At 40.1% G+C, this 18,953-nt stretch overlaps 2 protein-coding genes across 2 annotated transcripts; both read left to right on the top strand.

Moving 5' to 3' along the window:
• The first annotated feature begins 4,048 nt into the window (after positions 1 to 4,048).
• Positions 4,049 to 8,888, top strand: LOC113012746 (transmembrane protein 151B-like). The gene is made up of 2 exons (XM_026153063.1): positions 4,049 to 5,018; positions 6,514 to 8,888. Exons 1-2 carry the CDS (start codon positions 4,941 to 4,943, stop codon positions 7,642 to 7,644), a joined length of 1,209 nt encoding a protein of 402 aa, XP_026008848.1. The 5' UTR covers positions 4,049 to 4,940; the 3' UTR covers positions 7,645 to 8,888.
• Positions 8,889 to 10,918: 2,030 nt separating this feature from the next.
• LOC113012382 (transmembrane protein 151B-like) lies at positions 10,919 to 18,918 on the top strand. The gene is made up of 2 exons (XM_026152532.1): positions 10,919 to 11,473; positions 14,644 to 18,918. The coding sequence occupies exons 1-2, from the start codon at positions 11,396 to 11,398 to the stop codon at positions 16,051 to 16,053; spliced, it is 1,488 nt and encodes a 495-aa protein (XP_026008317.1). The 5' UTR covers positions 10,919 to 11,395; the 3' UTR covers positions 16,054 to 18,918.
• Positions 18,919 to 18,953: the final 35 nt, after the last annotated feature.

Raw genomic sequence — 18,953 nt, forward strand, 5'->3', positions numbered from 1 at the left:
ACTGTGTTTTACTCTGACAAATAAAATAGCCTGCTGCAAAGTGCAGAGGTTGCAAAAAGTTGGAAATAAAACTAGGACAAGACACAAAGGAAAAGTCAACCTTCAAAATAAAACACGAAGTAACTAAAAGGCAAACAACACTGAAACTGAAAACAAAGAAACACAACAAAACAAGCTATCACAACAAGAACCAAAATACAAAGCAATAACCTTCCACACTGACTGAAAGGACACACAGTGTATTTATGAGCATGTCATGATTTGTCATGACTCCCACTGCTGACTTGTATCAGTGGAAGCGTGAGTTACAATACAGTGGTCCTTTTCCAGGTGTAGGGAGAGAGATGAGACAGGGGTTAATCCTAGTGGTCCAGATTTTTCCAAGAAAATATTTATGAGATGAATTGAAAGAGTGAGCTTACTGAGGTTCCAGCGGAGAGGCTCTCTGGAGAACCACCATCCATCATGCCATTTGTTCTTTCTTCATCTTGATCATGTCTACATGCCTAAATGCACTGAGCTGCTTCCATGTGATTAGCTGATTGGATATTTGTGAGCAGTTGAACAGATGCATATAATAAAGTGGCCAACACAGAAAAGAACAATCTGCCTACTTTGGTTTTCGAGTCTGCGCTCTCGTGATAACCTCGGGGTCAGACAAACAAAACGGGGGCCACAGAAAAGGTCACCGGAGGTTGTCTGGTGTTTCCTGGGTAATTCATCCTTGTTGCTGGCCCAGTCGACCATAAAGGATCACACACTTCTGTAGCTGTTTGAAAACTAACCTTGATTAATTATTGAACATGGTAATATCAGTTTACTGTTTACCTGTTTTAGCGGTTACCATGGCAGAAGCTCATTAATTATTAACCATCTGGGTGTCTAGTTTTTGTACTCAGCTCATTTTGACACATCAATGAGGATATTATTGTTTGATAATTGCGCAGCACTGAGAGAGCGCGTCTGGCTTTTCTGAATGGGATGTAAAACATGTGAGACATTCTTGTATTTCAATGGAGAGGCCAAAACTGAAACAGGAGAACGAGAAGGCTGGGAAAACAGTCAGGTTTAGAGTAGCGTCTGCCAACAGTGGCCGGGTCTTGGCGGAGGTGTTCAAGGATGAGAGAGCCTGGTGCGGCTTGGTGGAGGACTCGGTGGAGGACTCGGTGGAGTCTGACTCGACCAGCAGCCCAGAGGCAGAGCAGCAGGGCGGCTCTCTCCCCACCAGCGAGGCCAACCGCCACCTGAACGGTTTGGTGGTGGAAGCAGCCGTGGACGAGAACGGCTGTGAACCCGATGACCTACTTTTGTACGCCAGTGCCAAGAGAGAGATGCTGTTTAGCAACAAGCGGATCAATATATGCAGCAAGAATGGGACCGTGAGAGGAGTGAGGAACAAAGTGAGCGCAGGCCAAGTGCTTTTCAACAACCTCTCCAACATGTACTCCGTAAGTAGCTGAGTGCATCATCAGAAACAATTTTAAATAAAGCTTTATCCTCTTTTATTAACATGTATGAAGTCAGACTGAAAGGTTATGGAATATATCTGATCATGAAGAGATTTCCATGCACTCATAACCCTTATTTACTTTTCCTTTTAGGGTTCCCTTCGTCACCAGAAAAGGAGACCCTGGGAAAAGTAGTGAACAGCGTGGGATTTCACACCGTGGGCACATCAGGGAGGAGCAGTCCTGAGGAAGCTTTGCCTCCACCCTGAATCCCTTTCAGTGACTTCTGTTTCTTCACGTGACGTGGAGTCATTCACGATCCCAGTCTCATATTTACATGTGCCTTCAGGATATTTTTGACCACAAATATTTTTGATTTGACTTCTTGTACTACTTTTCACAGCTGTTTATGGGCAACTAGGAAACTAAACTGGATAGAGTTAATATTTGTACAGACATTGAACACTACAAACGTTTATTTTATTGCAATTTGGAATTTATTGGTGTTTATTTCATTACAACTTGTTGAAAGTAACAACCTGTCCACATATGATTCTATCAAACAAATCTTAAGTTTTAAAAGTTTTCTGGTTTACTGACAGAGAAAAAATGTTTTGTGTGAAGAAACAAAGAAGGATTGTCCAATTAAATGCGATTTTGTTCATACAGTTTCATTTTAACTCCTTTTTGCATTGAAAATGGAAAAAGTGATTGTTGAGGATTAAAAGAAAGTTTTAGTAGAGATTGATGCTTTGTTTGAATCCACCCTGTGGCCTTTCTTTGCATGTTCTCCCCGAGTCTCTGTGGGTTATTGACTGTAGGCGTGATAGTGAGGATGGTTCTATGTCTCTGTGTTAGCCCTGCGGCAGACTGGCGACCTGTCCAGGGACCCCACATGCCTTCGAATCGAATATGAGCAGAATAAAATGGATGGATGAACAGCCCTTCAAAAATGTTCCACAATTTTCCGACATGTGCTTCATGTGTTTCAGTACAGATTTAAACCAAACAGCTGATAAACAATTTTACTCACTGCTCTGAGATTTAGAGAGTTTCTGAGAAGTAAATTGTATTTTTTAAATTGTGAGTTTATTTGTGCCCTAGATTCTGACACGATTTTGATATTTCATGGAGTCTTTCGTGAATGAATAGGTCTTTTCTGTTTGTAAAGATTTTGCATTCATTTCTAGATTGAATGTGCTTCATATCATCTCTGAGACCAGATTCACACAAATACAGTGAATTGTAAATATAAAAGCCTTTATAATAATTGAATGCATTTTCATACTGCAGGTTTTATGCTTGACAGTTTCTGGAAACCCTTGTTAACTAGATTTATTTTGGACTTATCAAGATTTTTGAAAACATTTGACATAATATATCATTTGCAACATAACTGATGTTACTGGTGGAATTCATGTTTAAAATTAAACAGGCAAATCAGTAAAAATGTATCTTTTACCAACTCTTTGTACTTCACTGCTCAGCAGGAAAACTTCTAGAGTTTCCAGACACAAGGAAACATGACTGTCAAAAATAACACAGGAGGTAACTAAACACAAAGGAAATGTTAAGAAAATTAAGAGTCTAAAATAAGTAACCTAAAGCAGAATCCTAAATGAAATAAGCTGAAAGTTTCAACCAAAAAATAAATATTAAATAAAATAATTAACAAAAATCCACAAACTGAAGAAACCCAAAACTTCTTTGTGGCTTTGTGTTTTCGTGGGTTTTAGACTTTTGCTGATGTAACAGACTCTTTAATAAAGATGAAAACATGACTATAAATATCCAGAGGGCTGATTAGGGAATAGAAACAGAAGAGGAGGAAATAAAACCCAAAAGAAGAGAGAAGAGGAAACTATCAATAAGGAAAAAAGGAAATGACCAATCAAGGAGACATGAAACAAACATTCTAAATATTATTGAACTATTTCAGGAAGGAACATGGTAGGAAAACATCATACAGACCTACACAGGGAGAAGACAAAACAAGATTTGTTATAATTGTCACGGGTAATGGGAAAATACGGACTTAGGAGGAGCTCTGGATGCAAAGTACACAGTGCGTTTATTTACAGTGCCCAAAAACAGTTTCGAAACACAAAGTGAAGTGCAAAGTCCAACAGTGATCTTCTCCAAACTCCCAGTGGTGCGCAGGTGAGTTTCCAAAGTGATTATCCGAGTGTGTGTTCTCCTCCAATAGCTTAATCCCACGGGCTCCTTCTCTCCAACCTCCAGCTCTGCATCTCTTCCTCCTACAAACGAGCAAAAACAACAGGTGAGGAGGCTAGCCGGCTAAAGCTAAGCTGCAAGTCACAAAACACTCTTTACTACCGCGCTTCAAGTACAATCCAGCGTCGACTGCCATCTGGACACACAGTTAAATACCTCAGCCCACAACGAAGGATGATCAGTGACAGCTGGGTGGCAAATTAGGTGCAGGTGTGTCAGCCACTGGGTGGAGGAGGAGGAGAGAGAGAGAAACACACAAATACACACACAGGCAGGTCACCCCGGGAAGGACCGTCCGACCATGACAATAATGGTGGAAAACAAAAACACAGAAATCTGAAATTCACAGGATCAAAACCAAAAAACCCAATATAACAAAACTGGAAAATCATAAAGTTAAAAACAGGAAACAAAGACTTGATGATGTCTTAAACTCACTAGCAGAATGATAATAAATTAAAAAAAAAAGAGTTTTAAAAATAAGAATTCAAATGTATTAAGAATGAAAAACTCTCAAAGAACACAAAAGCCCAAGACCGTGACTAAAAACCCCGAATCCATGAATGCAAAAACTTAAAAAAAATAAAAAAAAATAAAAAAATCCTCCACAACAGCACTGAAGTCAAAAGTCATGAATATGGAACAAAACCCTGGGACCATGACACCTTGACCAAGCGGATGAGCCGGCATATCGACAAGGAACCTTTAAGTGTCACCGGATTACTCAGTTAAAGCGAAAATCTCTGTTTTTCCTTCCCTGCATTGAAAATCAGCGGAGCTGCACATTTTAAGACTCGCTTGTGGTCGGACTTTCCCTTTAAGTGATTTATGCAACAGCATCTCCCGGTACCTCAGTCTACCTCAGTCAGCACCATGGACAGCGACCCCGCCAGCTCTCCGGCCGCCTCCTGCGCACCCAGCGGGCCCCGAGGGGCAGGGCACGCTCCTTCAGTAACGACGACCAGCTAATATCTCCCATCATGTTACTGCGGCACTGACAGCTGAACCGTAGAAAGCAGGATGCGGGATTTCCCATAGAAACACCCTCGCGTATTGTTTTTCTTGTCTTAACCCGTTTCCCAGCAGCTGGAAGGTACAGATGCTCTTTTTTGGCCGATCACCGGCTGTAAATGCCTCTAAACGACAGCAGATGTGACGAGTCTCATTTGAGGGTCGCTGTGGAGCAAAGGTGGTGAAATCTCTCGCTCTTCCTCCTCCTTCACGCCCTGTCATCACTACCAGTAGCTGCCCAGCACCATGTCTTCTCCACCATCGGCTGCGACAGCGAGTGAAAGCAGCACCACCACCGTTTTCGAGGAGGACACCAGACAGGAGGTAGAATTTTCTGGCAATCCTTTTTTTTTCTTTTTCTTTTTTCTTACTCTCTCTGTGTTGTTGATTTTTATTGTGTCCGCGCGCGTGCTGTGCAGGCTGTGACACGCTGCAGGTGGATGATCTGACAGGTGTCATCGGTGTAAACTTGGACACGGGAGTGCGTGAGGCAGTGGCGATTCACTCTGCTTATCCTCCTGTTTATTTAGTTTTCCACTTAAGTTTCAATTTTATTTATTAATTTGTTCATTTTATTTAAAACATGTTTTAAGTAATGTTTTCTCACAGCTTCTCGTTTTTATGAATTATTTTTGAGATATAGAAATAAATGAAATGAGAGAAAATGTAGATCAAAAAGGGTAAACATAAATACTTTTAATTTCCTATTTTGTTTTTTACAAAAAGAATTACAAAACAAATGACAGCATATTAATGTCTGTTCTCTTCAACCAAATTAATGTCTGCTTTTATGTATGTTAACTTTAAATCATAGTTTTATTACTCAAATTGAGCCATTTTTGTCCTCCATACCATGAAACTTGTCTTTACAGCAAGTACATATAGAAATACTTGTCATGTTCCTCATTTGAAACATGAAGTTTAGAGTTTTTTTAACTTTGAATTCTTCATTATTAATCTCTGTTTTTTTTTCTTACATTGTAGGATTATTGTGTTTTACTGTAACACCTCTGTGGCCAATTTCATTCTTTTCTAGTTCGTGTTTAGAGTCATGTTTGAGTCTTTGCTTGTTCCAGACTTCCTCTTCATCCTCTTGTATATTTTTGCCAAGTCTATTCTTCTTGGCTTTTGTGCCTTGCTTTTTAGTTTTTCTTTACCTTTACTATTCACACAGGACCACGCTCAAGTTTGTTTTTTTTGCTTAATTTTGATTGGCTTTAAAAAAAAATTATATCTCATTGTTTTCACTGCCTTAATGAATTGTAAACCTACAAGGATTTCTGTTTTTTTCCCCTGTATTTTCTGTGCTATATAAATAAAATTGCCTTTATTTTTCTTACCTCGTTATCTAGATTCTGTTAACATGTGCCCAGTTTCTGCCCAGCTGTGCTCACTCCCCCTGATTAGCCCTGATTAGTGTTTTTACCCTGTAAGATACCATTGCATTACTCTGGCCAGACTGTTGTTAAGTTTGTTTGAACTTTGGACTTTTGAAGTTTGCCTACCATGCCTGGAGTAAAAGTAGGTTTTACACCTGCCAGACTCATAATCCTGCATTTCAGTCCTAAACTCTGCAATGTTGTGCAGTCTGAATGAAAATACAAACTGTTCTCTAAAAAAGCAAACCTCTCCTTCCAAAGTTGCATAATGCAGGCTGGATTAGTATTTGCAAAATGCTGAATTTTGTCCACGGGACCTGAGGACTTGTACAATACACCATGAGATTGTGGATACTAAGAGTTTAGGTGGTTATAGGATTATAAATATGTCCTGATCAGTTTTTAAAATGTTTCTTCTTATGTGTGCTTTCACTCAACAGCAAAGACCGCTGAAGCAATCTCTAAGCAAGTCCTTATGTCGGGAGAGTTTCTGGAAATGCCTACTCCTGTCCGTTCTCATGTATGGCTGCATGGGAGCCATGGTTTGGTGTCACATCACCAAAGTGACTCGTTTCACCTTCGACAGTGCCTTAAAAGGAAAATCCAAGATGTACCATGACAGCCCCTGTTCTGATGGCTACATCTACATTCCCTTGGCCCTACTGGGCATCCTCTATTTAGTCTACCTGTTGGAGTGCTGGCACTGTCACGTGAAGAATGAGTTGCTGCACAAAATGGACGTGGAGGGCATCTATGAGCACATCAAGAAGATGCAGCAGGCTAAGCCCTGCATCTGGTGGAAGGCCTTCAGCTATCACTATGTGCGCCGAACTCGACAAGTCACGCGCTACCGCCGTTATACTTGCACCCAGGTTTACCATGAGCGCCTCGACTCCCACGTGGCAGAAGCAGAATTTGACTACAGCCACTGTGGTGTCAAAGATGTTTCCAAACAGCTGCTGGGCTTGGAGAAGTCTGTGCTTACAAAGATGCGCTTGACTAAGTGCTTCAGTTTTGCCAACGTGGAGTCCGAGAATTCTTATCTCACACAAAGGGCGAGGTTTTTCACCGACAACGAGGGCCTGGATGACTACATGGAAGCCAGAGAAGACATGAATCTAAAGAACAATGACCTGAAGGAGTATGTCTTGGTGCTCTGCGACCCAAAGCACCACCCTTGGTATCTGTCCCACTACGTCTTCTGGTTTGCCTCCTTCCTCACGTTCTCCTGGCCTCTCAGAGTCTTCACGGAGTATCGCACTGCATACGTCCACTATCGCGTTGAGAAGGTCTTCGGGCATGATTACCGACCTGTGTCGCCATGTGTTGATCGACGATACTGGTGTCGTATCCCTCGAGTTAAAAGCACTGATGTTACAGAACTGGAGTGGCACATTTGCTCCAACCAGCAGCTGCTTACCCAGAGGCTGACCTCATGGATCTGGCCCAGCGACCGTCCAACTTCAGCGAGATTCATCAGAACTGTGAGTGCTGCCACAGAGTCATCATCTGATCCTCAGTGTTCTTTAGAAGCCCCCTCAGCATCTGCACTTGTGCCAACATTCCTTTAAAGGATCCCAACATCGACTTTGTTGTAGTTTTGTCACCGTCAAGAATCCTTTTCTGTAATTTTATGTTTCTTTAGCCTTCAGGTGACCTGTGTGGAGTCATTTATGACCCCAGCCTTATATTTATATGTGCCTTTGTGATATTTTTGACCATAGAACTATTTCTTGCCAGGATTTTTTCCACCTTCTTCTTATTTTATCGTTATAGGCTTTGATTTTATTGTGGTTTGTGACTTGTTGGTAATAATGTCATATTTACGAGTCCAATTTTGACCATTATTATTTTTAGATATTTTAGTAATCTGGGAATTTTGAGTGTTTCTGCTAAAAGAATCATATAACACATTAACACGCAGATTGAGTTTGAGCCTGGGAGTAACAAAAGATGAAAAACAAACCTCCTGACTGTGATAACTTCACTGTAATTTGTTGGTGATCAAAGTATTATTGAGTCACCATTTCATAGTTCGGTGTTAAATGATACATAATCTGCTTAAAAGTATATTACATATACTTACATACATATTTTTCTAGTGTTATTGAAACAAAGAAAATTTGTTTTGTGAGAAAAATTATAGGATTGTCTAAATAAAGTGTCATTTTATTTGTGCAACTCCTCTTTGCAGTGAAAATAGTAATAGACGAGTTATTTGAGGGTTAAAATGAAGACTATTTTACTAAAGACTGATGCTCAGTTACATTTATACAGTATCAAGTAAAGAAATAATGTACTGAAATGCTGTTAAATGTGCTGTTACATTTTAATAGCACATTTAGTCATTTAGTAACACCACAACCCTTCCAAATGACCCATAAGATTTTCCAACATCCTGCTGAACTGATGTTCTCCTTGTTTCAGTAAAGAGAAATTAGAACCAAACAGCTGAACAGGCAGCTTTAGATCATACATAACACAAACATTACTTTTGTTGTGAGTTGTAAGTTTAATTGTGACCCAGAATGTGATATAATTTTGATGTTTCATGTATCCCAATTATGTGAAGAAATGTGCTTTTTGGTAATAATGCCAGCATTAAATGTGCTTCATATCATGTATGACACATGACTCGCACACAGGATGAGCTCTACTTACAAATATCTTTATTAGACTTAAAGAAATAAGAGTTTTCATGCAGTAGATTTGATGCTTGATGGTTTCTGGAAACTTTTGCTCCCGTGTTCACTACATTTCTTGAACGCTTATTGAGGTTCTTGAAAACATTTTACACATTGTATAACAGATGTAACATTAGTAATGTGACTGATGGTATTCATATTTAAATTTAAATATGTAAATCAATAATAAAAAGTATTTTATTTTTACCATTTCTCTTTGATGACTCCAGAATAGAACAAAGAAACAGAAGTGAAAATAAAAGTGGGGAAAACCACATCAAAAAGACATAAATTAGTTAAACAGAAAAAAGAAATGCCCAGTAAAGATAAATTTAATGAAGCTGAATATACAAAAGTTGAGAAAAGCTAGAAATGGAACTAATTTCTTTTCAAAGAATGTTTAATGTTTAGAGGGTCCTGGAAAAAAGTAGGTATACACTTATATACACTAGGTTATCTACAAAGAACAATGATTAAAAATGCACAGAATAATAGTGAAACATGACACAGAGGGAAACAATCACAAAGGAGGCAAAAGGCGGACACAACTACACACAGTAAAACAAGTAAAACAAGAAATAACCAAAGGAAAAATGAGACTGGACGAATAAACAGACACAGACACACTAAGGAAACAGAGGGTGTTTCAGTCTGTGTAATAAAATCTACCTCATAACCCAGAATTAGAAAACCAAGACAAGGACCCAAAACACAACATCAGAAAACATCAGGTTGAATGTAGAAGTTAGGAGCCAAATACAAACACAGAAAGCAGAATATTTGTTTAACAAAAAAAAAAATCACTAATCCAAGCCAATTATAGGTTAGAAAGAGGAGGGGAACAAGACACAGGTGAGGATAATCAGACAGAGAGACACAGGGGAAAACGGTCAAAGTATAACAGGAAATGAAATAATTAGATATGAAGCATGTTGGAACTGTAATTAGGTCAAGTTGACAACTTCAAATACTGGAGTTTAATATCCCCAAACAACACAAAAACCAAAACACATCAACAGAATAACCATAAAAACAAAGCAGGAACCCAACTCAATTCAATTTTATTTATACAGAGACAAATCACAACAGGAGTTGCCTCAAGGCACTTTATATTGCAATGTTGACCATACAATAATACAACAGCGAAAACCCCAACAATCACATGACTCCCTATGAGCAAGCGCATTGGTGACAGTGGTAAGGAAAAACCCCCGTCTAACAGGAAGAAACCTCCAGCAGGACTAGGCAGAGGGGCGGCCATCTGACCGGTTTGGGTGAGGGGAGGAAGACAGGATAAAAGACATGCAGTGGAAGAGAGCCAGAGATTAATAACAAGTATGATTCAATGCAGAGAGGTCTGTTAACACATAGTGAGTGAGAAAGGTGACTAAAGAAGAAGCACTCACTGCATCATGGGACTCCCCCAGCAGCCTACACCTATTGCAGCATAACTAAGGGAGGAGTCAAGGTCACCTGATCCAGCCCCAAAAATTAAAGTTTTAAGCCTTTGGAGATTGTGTCTGTCTCCTGAATCCAAACTGGAAGCTGGTTCCACAAAAGAGGGGTGTGAAAGCTTAAGGCTCTGCCTCCAATTCTACTTTTAAATACTTTAGGAACAACAAGCAAGCCTGCAGTTTGGAGGTCAAGGCAATGCAAACCAGGGCAAGTATCTTGTTAGAGGGCATATTACTAAGATTTTCAGGGCCAAGTACAATAACCTCAGTTTTAACTGAATTTATAAGCAGAAAATTAGTGGTCACCCAGGTCTTAGTGTCTTTAAGACATTCCTGCAGTTTAACAATTTGGGGTGTGTTACTTGGCTTCATGGACAGATAAAGTCGGGTGTCATCTGCATAGCAGTGCAAATGTATACTGTCTTCTAATGATACTGCCTAAGGGAAGCATGTTTATGTGAACATAATTATACATGCTTCCCTTAGGCAGTATCATCAACAAACAACAAATCAACAAACAGGAGAATCCAAAACTTCAATAAAATCAAAAGTCATTCATAGTAAGTAACCAGAGATCACAACGTCACAACAACACTACGAACAATTAAGCCGTCCAAAGAAAACCGTTGGTTAAGCCTAAAGAGTGACCAGATTACTTTGTTAAAGTAAAAATAACTTTATTTTTGCTCCATATGTTGATAATCAGTGAGGCGGCACATTTTAGGTCGGACTTTCCCTTTAAGTGATTTATGCAACAGCATCTCCTGGTACCTCAGTCTACCTCAGTCAGCACCATGGACAGCGACCCCGCCAGCTCTGCGGCCGCCTCCTGCGCACCCAGCGGACCCCGAGGGGCAGGGCACGCTCCTTCAGTAACGACGACCAGCTAATATCTCCCATCATGTTACTGCGGCACTGACAGCTGAACCGTAGACAGCAGGAGGTGGGAGTTCCTGTAGAAACACCCTCGCGTATCGATTTTCGTTTCTTAAGGAAGGTACAGATGCTCTTATTTTGTCTTTCACCGATCAGCCGGTCCCCGTCGGCTCAGCTCTAAATGCCTCTAAATGACAGCAGATGTGACGAGTCTCATTTGAGGGTCGCTGTGGAGTAAAGGCGGTGAAATCTCTCGCTCTTCCTCCTCCTCCACGCCCTGTCATCACTACCAGTAGCTGCCCAGCACCATGTCTCCTCCAGCATCGGCTGCGACAGCGAGTGAAAGCAGCACCACCACCGTTTTCGAGGAGGACACCAGAGAGGAGGTAGAATTTTCTGGCAATCCTTTTTTTTTGGCACAGTAAATGCCTTTTGTTACGGTCTGTTTGTCAGAGCTTGTCGCGGAGCTTTAATTTGTCCATGTGCGTGCTGTGCAGGCTGTGACACGCTGCAGGTGGATAATCTGACGGGAATTTGGTGTTACAGATATGCCACTGTTCCACAGTCTGATATAGAAAGGAATTCAATAATCTTGTAGCATGCATTGATTGTTTTAGAGGAAAACTGCAGGATATGTGATTGGGAATCAGCCAGCCAGCGTCTGTACCTGTTTTTCACCTCCCGTGTGCCGCAGCGGGCCTGTGAACCTGACCACGGACGGAATATCCTGTTATTCTTATTGTTTGCAGATTGATTTTCTTTGCACAGAAATGTCTGATCCGTGTGTGTTTGACCGTTTTGGTGATACTTTTATGCAAAACATCCACAGACGTTGCAGTTATCAGTCAGCAGAGATGCAGGTCAGCTGCAAACGAGACAGTGACCTAATAACATCCATCAGTTTGGCTGGGATCCGTTTAGGGTTAGAGTTAACATCCATTCTTTCTTAAGGAATTTTCATCCAATGCAATAATTACATAATTGCAAGCCCAAATGCATGGACGCTCACAGAAATGAAAACACAAATTTCTGCCCCTAAAAGTATAATCAACACACATCTGCACCCATTAAGCTAATTATTAGACTTCAAGATAACTATATACCTTTTTAAGGATCAAAAGGGTGCAGTACTGTTTAGTGGTTGGCCCCTCAATGGTTTCTTTTTCTATTTTTGAATGTCTCAGCTCACCAAATACATTTTAATATTAGACAAAAATAACCTGGCTAAATGCAAAACGCAGTAGTTTATAGATGATGATTTTATTTATTAAGAAAAATAAGCTATCCAAACCTGCATAGCCTTGTGTGAAAACTAAATCTTATGGCTGGCTGTGCCAGCTTGGCAGAATCAAGCATTTGTGATAACTGGCAATGAGTTTTTCATATCACTGTGGAGAAATTTTGGCACTGTTGTTTTAATTCAGCCACATTGAAGGGTTGTTTGAGGTGGACTTGCTGGTCTGTTGCAAATCACTGTCATGCTGGATAACCCAACAGTGATGGAGTTTCAGGGCATGAAGTCATGGCCGGACATTCTCCTTCATCTTTTCTTGTTCCATCAATTACAACAAGTCTCGTTAGTCCAGAGAATAATTTTCCCCAAAGTCTTGGGGATCATTAATGGGTTTTTTTGTGAATGTGAAACAAGTCCTTGTGTTTTCTCAGTGCTTTTCTCCTTGGGCTCTCTCAATTTTTCCCAGTCTCTTTCTTATTGTTGATTCATGACCTCTGATCTTAACTGAGGAAAGTGAGACCTGCAGTTATTTCGATTTTCTTTTGGATTCTTTTGTGACCTCCTGGATGAGTCGTCACTGGACGCTGGAGGTTATTTTGGTATGCTGGCCACTCCTGGGAAGGTTCACCACTGTTCCAAATTCTCTCTATTTATCAATAATGGTCTTCACCGTGATTCACTGGAGTCCCAAAGCCTCAGAAATGACAATGTAACCATTTAAGACTCACACATGTCAATGATTTTTTTTCTCAGTTTCTTTAGATCGTGGCACAATGTGTTGCTTTTTGTCAACTTTTAGCCTACTTTACTTTGTTGGACAGGTTCTGTTTAAGTAAATTCTTGATGCGACAGGTTGGACAGTAATCAGGTCTGGGTGTGATGAATGAAATTTAACTCTTCTTTATGTCTTTTTTCTGTGTGTCTTACTTGGGTTATCTTTGTCTAATAATAAAATCAGATAATTTGAAACGTGCTAATGTGACTGTTTCAGAACTAGGTGAAATATATAATTTACTCTTCCATTTTAAGATTTAAGGTTAAAGGTGCAGAATTGCAGAGGACTGTCACCTGTTCTCCCTGTTTCTGGGAGCCTTATGTGCACTTATTGACACCAGATGTGCAAAGGGTGTAAAGAAGTCTCCCCCGCACTCTGCACCTCAGAGGATAAAGCCTCAATGATAAACCTCTGTACCACTAAAAGTAAAAAGCAAAAAGGCACTTTTATTGTCTGAAAGTGTGTGGCAACATTTTCTATATCATGTAAGTGCTGCATACTTCATCTGACAATTTACATAATTATCTTGTTGTTCTTTTCAACCATAACCCCAGTGCTGCTTGCAAGGGTTTGCGACTCCTTTGTTTATTTTGGTCTAATTATGCGAAAGATTGAACAATGTTGCAGTTATTAATCAGCAGCTGCAATCAAAGCATGCAAAAACACTGTAAAGCAGATCAACTGACAGGGGGCTACACAAAGGACTGACTGGGGGATCAAGACACAATTAGGAAACACGAAGGAGGAAAGAAGTGGAAAGGAAGGAAGGAAAAGCCACAATAATACACATGAGATAACTGAAAAAAGCACAAGCTGGCTAAAAGAGAAATAACTCACAGTGGCAACATAATTTATTTGTTGCCACACAAACCAGAAACACAAACCCAGCAGATACGGACGACGCCAGTCAGGTTCACTGAGGAACACAGTTAGAAATGATAAAGGCCAGGCTTTTACTTTATTTACACATTTTAATTTAATCGGAAATTCCTCTTTTCTAAAGCTTTTCGCCTACGATTAAAAAATTATTAACGTTTCTGATATTTAATCTAACAAAATTAGTCAGATAGCAAACGACCAAAACACAATCCTGCATTTGACAGCTACTGGTAGTCTGTGGTGTTTACATGTGGAGGACTTAAACTTCAACATAATATTACCGTATTGTGTGTGTATAACCTCTTTTTAAGTTTTGTGGATATTAAACATGGTTATGCTGAGGATATGTCGGCCAATTTCCACTGGAAATGCCTTTTGGTTAAACTGTCAGCAAGGAATTTGCATTTGCACTGTTAAATTTTTATATGACTTTAATGCACATAAAAAACAGCTGCTTGTTTAAGTGAAAATACATCGATGTTTTTTTTTTTTGCACTAATAAAGTTATGGAGTTGTAAAGTATTTTGTCTAGTGTCAATTATATCGTCAGTTATATCGTTATTGCAAATTTTCAAATGTATATCGTGATAAATATTTTTGGTCATATTGCCCTGCTCTACTGATCAGTTTTTAAAATGTTTCTTCTTATGTGTGCTTTCACTCAACAGCAAAGACCGCTGAAGCAATCTCTAAGCAAGTCCTTATGTCGGGAGAGTTTCTGGAAATGCTTCCTCCTTTCCGTTCTCATGTATGGCTGCATGGGAACCATGGTTTGGTGTCACATCACCAAGGTGACCCGCCTCACCTTCGACAGCGACTTCAAAGGGAAATCCATGATGTACCATGACAGCCCCTGTTCTGATGGCTACATCTACATTCCCTTGGCCCTACTGGGCATGCTCTATTTAGTTTACCTAGTCGAGTGCTGGCACTGTCACGTGAAGAATGAGCTGCAGCACAAAGTGGACGTGGAGGGCATCTCCGAGCGCATCCAGAGGATGCAGCAGGCTAAGCCCTGCATCTGGTGGAAGGCCATCAGCTATCACTATGTGCGCCGAACTCGACAAGTCACGCGCTACCGCAATGGAGACGCCTACACGAGCACTCAGGTTTACCATGAGCGTGTCAACACCCACGTGGCAGAAGCAGAATTTGACTACAGCCACTGTGGTGTCAAAGATGTTTCCAAACAGCTGCTTGGCTTGGAGAAGTCTGCGTTGACAAAGATGCGCTTCACTAAGTGCTTCAGTTTTGCCAACGTGGAGTCCGAGAATTCTTATCTCACACAAAGGGCGAGGTTTTTCACCGACAACGAGGGCCTGGATGACTACATGGAAGCCAGAGAGGGCATGCACCTGAAGAACATTGAACTGAAGGAGTATGTCTTGGTGCTCTGTGACCCGGAGCACCACCCTTGGTATCTGTCCCACTACGTCTTTTGGTTTGCCTCCTTCCTCACGTTTTCTTGGCCTCTCAGAGTCTTCACAGAGTATCGCACTGCATACGTCCACTATCGTGTTGAAAAGCTCTTCGGTCACGATTACCTCCCTGTTACCCCTTGTGACGATCGGCCTTATTGGCGCCGTATCCCTCGAGTTAACACCATTGACAGCACAGAATTGGAGTGGCACATTCGCTCCAACCAGCAGCTGGTTCCCAGTTACTCAGAGGCTGGCCTCATGGACCTGGCCCAGTGCCCCTCCAGCTTCAGTGGGCTTCGTCAGAACTGCGAGCGCTGCCACAGAGCCATTAGCTGCTCCTCAGTGTTCTCCAGAAGCGCCCTCAGCATCTGCACCGGTGCCAGCTCCCGCATCCCCTTCAGCAGCAGCCGCTTCTCCTTGGCCCGGCGCTATGGCTCCCAGCGCAGCTGCTTCTGGAGGAGCGGCAGCCTAGACGACCAGGTGAGCCCCAGTGAAAATACCCGCTGCCTATCGGAACGCCTCACCACAGATGACGAGGAGCCCCCGGACTACGAGGATGCACTTTGTTACCCGGTGCTCATTGTCCACTGCAGTGAGAACTGCCACAACCACAGATCTTTCCACAGAAATGGCTCCTGCGTGGAGACCTCTTTATGATATGCAGTCACAGTGGCATTTCTGTAGCATTTCAAAAACAGGGCGTAGTGGATGCTGTAAGAAACAATTGCCTGAATCCTGAATGTGTGAATCACCAAAGCAATAACAGCGGTCAGTGAGTGGAGAACAAAGTGGCATCTCATGATAAGCTCACACACACAAACAAATCATATCTGCTTGGCTTCCAGGAAAAACCAAGAAGACGCAGACTGTTACAAAGCACACCATCGCTACAGCTTTTACAGTGCATGTGAAACTAAGGCTGTAGATACCTCATAGGAACTTTCTCAGAGGTCACACATGGACAGGTTTAAACATCTCACGTTCATTTAGTGAGTCATTATGGAGCAGCTTCTACAAATTTAACTTCTAACTACAGCAATAACTGTGAAAATAAATCTCAAATGGAGGATTGCCAGTTTGTGCTGGTGCACATCCCAAAGTGGAAACCTCTGACTTCAAGTGACAATTTAAATCTTGGACATTCTCACTTACTGTTAAACCATATCTGTAAATTCTTTTTAAATCATCTGTTTTTTCCTACATTATCCAGAATGCCTTTTATTAACTCCAGACAACAGGTATAAGCTTAATTTCAGCAGACAGTGACCTAAGGATGTTAGAAAGCGTGAGGCATTTGTTCAGACTGAGAGAAGTTCAGACTCATGCCCTACTAACAGCCGGTCCTGTGGTTTCGTTGCATCCTGGTGCATCTCTGCTTCTTTTTCTTCTTCTTTAGTGGATTTCTTTGTAATTGACTGTTGGGCGTTGGTGCTATGTGGCAGCTCCAGACTGTTGTGGATGTTGAGTGACTGACACATTAACATGATGTTTACAGTTGGTGCTTTCCTTCTAACCTCGGATGTAAATGTTGGAATTAACAGTTTGGCCATCTTGAAGAAAATAAGAGAGAAAACAGAATCAGGTGGACTTTTTTTTTTTTCCTTTAGTGGCTTTAACATGCGATTAATTTGTCTTGACTGACCCAGAAAATGAAAAAATGTGGGCGCACTAACACTGTCTAGTCCTATGAGCCTTTACCTTGACAGACTAAAACGCATCATGAAAACTCAATCAAGCATTACGCATAAAATTGGACTTTTCTGCTGCCTACTGCCATGATGAAACCTACCGGCAACTGTGGTACAAATACACATCATTACATCCATCATTGGGACATAAAAGATAGAGACTGGTTTATCACAGTACATGTGAGCAGGTGAGTGTGGATTTAGCTGCAAAAAAAGATCATAAGATCATCAAATCCATGCCTGTTTTCGCATGATTTCCTCCTGCTGAGACACTGTGGTAAAACCATATCCATGAATGTAAACCACCAGCATATACGATATACTCTGTACCATTATGTGTTGATAGTAAAGGAATAATTCTCCATTTTTCATCTGTAAAATGGTGATCTCGCTGTCCAGCATGTACTGATATGCCACCATGTTACTGAAAGACTTTGGATGTTGTCATGTGGAGGATATGTGACTCTTCTGAGTTTACAGTTAGTATATGCAAGGATGTAAATGTGCTTATGTTTACACATTATACAAACTTTATAATACATGCTTTTTTTTTAATATAAAAAATGTTGTATTCAATGTGCCACAATACAGCTTGTTCCCTATGGAGGACCAAAACAGCCAAAAATTTAAAATAAATTACTTTTTAAATAAATTCATATGCCATTAAATGCCTCTCAAATAGCACAAGTTACTTTAAGCATTAGTTGTGTTTTTTGTTTTTTTACCCAAACGACTGTATTGTTGTATTCTCTTTTCAAATTTCTTTCCACATTTCTGCTTTCTTTTGCAAATAAGTTGGCTATGAATTAAAATCAGTCATGAGGTGAACCTTTTACCTTTGTAAATAAATGTTTAAATAAGTCTTAGTCACTAAAGATTTAAAATAGGTCAGCTAAGCCCTCTTATATGTACAATGAAGCAGAAATGCATAAAAAAATGTAAAAACACAAAATGAATGTATTTGGGGGGAAATAAACATATTAATGCATAAATTATTTTAATAAAGAAAATGTAAAATTAACATAGGATCAAAAAAAAAAAATCAAAAATATAAAATTTATTTTTGTGGCATTTAGTGGCATATTTACTGATTTTTAAATTTATTTATAATTTTAATCCTGTCAGTTTTGGCCCTCCATATTCATACATTGTTTTCAATAATGTAGTGACATTCATATTATTATGCACTTGATGGAAGTGACACTATAGACATTATGAATTGTAGTGGAGCTGAATGTTGGTGTAAATTACCTTGTAGAAAAAAGTGTCATAAATGTCACTATAACCAAATGGGCTGAATAAATAACTTAATTACTTTTTAGAATATGTATTTCAACTTATCTTATGCTGGAAAAATAAAAGTTGCAATAAATGTCTGGGTCATACCCATGTACAGTTAAACAAAATGTTGCTTTCTTGTATCCTCAGATCCATTTAATCCTTTGCCTGCCCCCCCTCCTAGCTGTAGAGAGACAAAACTGTGAAAAATCAAGAAAAGAAATAAGGTTTTGTTTCAATAACTACCTTCAAATCCTTTTAAAAGCTCCAGAAATAACAAATAATGAAGCTATTAACTAATTCATAAAGTGTAACAAATTGCTACTTATGTTTATCCATCCTTGTGATAAAACCCCTGTTTATTTAAAGTTGCTTCAGTTTCAATTTTATTTAATAATGTGTGAATTGCTGGCAAAGCAGACTGGCTGATAACCAAAAGATGGGCAAATTGCCAAAATGCAAAAGTTGAATCTTCAAAAATCTGGTTAACTTTAGAGAGACTACATCCACCTTGTACATACAATCACTACTACACCTGTTCAACTGCTTGTTAATGCAAATATCCAATCAACCAACCACATGACAATACCT

The sequence above is a fragment of the Astatotilapia calliptera genome, chromosome 19, assembly GCF_900246225.1.
Source record: "Astatotilapia calliptera chromosome 19, fAstCal1.2, whole genome shotgun sequence".
In the NCBI taxonomy this organism is placed as follows: Eukaryota; Metazoa; Chordata; class Actinopteri; order Cichliformes; family Cichlidae; genus Astatotilapia; species Astatotilapia calliptera.

Coding starts and splice junctions, on each gene's coding strand:
- LOC113012382 (XM_026152532.1), top strand. CDS start 11,396: ATGTCTCCTCCAGCATCGGCTGCGACAGCGAGTGAAAGCAGCACCACC. Junction 11,474..14,643: donor AGGAGGACACCAGAGAGGAG/GTAGAATTTTCT, acceptor TTCACTCAACAG/CAAAGACCGCTGAAGCAATC.
- LOC113012746 (XM_026153063.1), top strand. CDS start 4,941: ATGTCTTCTCCACCATCGGCTGCGACAGCGAGTGAAAGCAGCACCACC. Junction 5,019..6,513: donor AGGAGGACACCAGACAGGAG/GTAGAATTTTCT, acceptor TTCACTCAACAG/CAAAGACCGCTGAAGCAATC.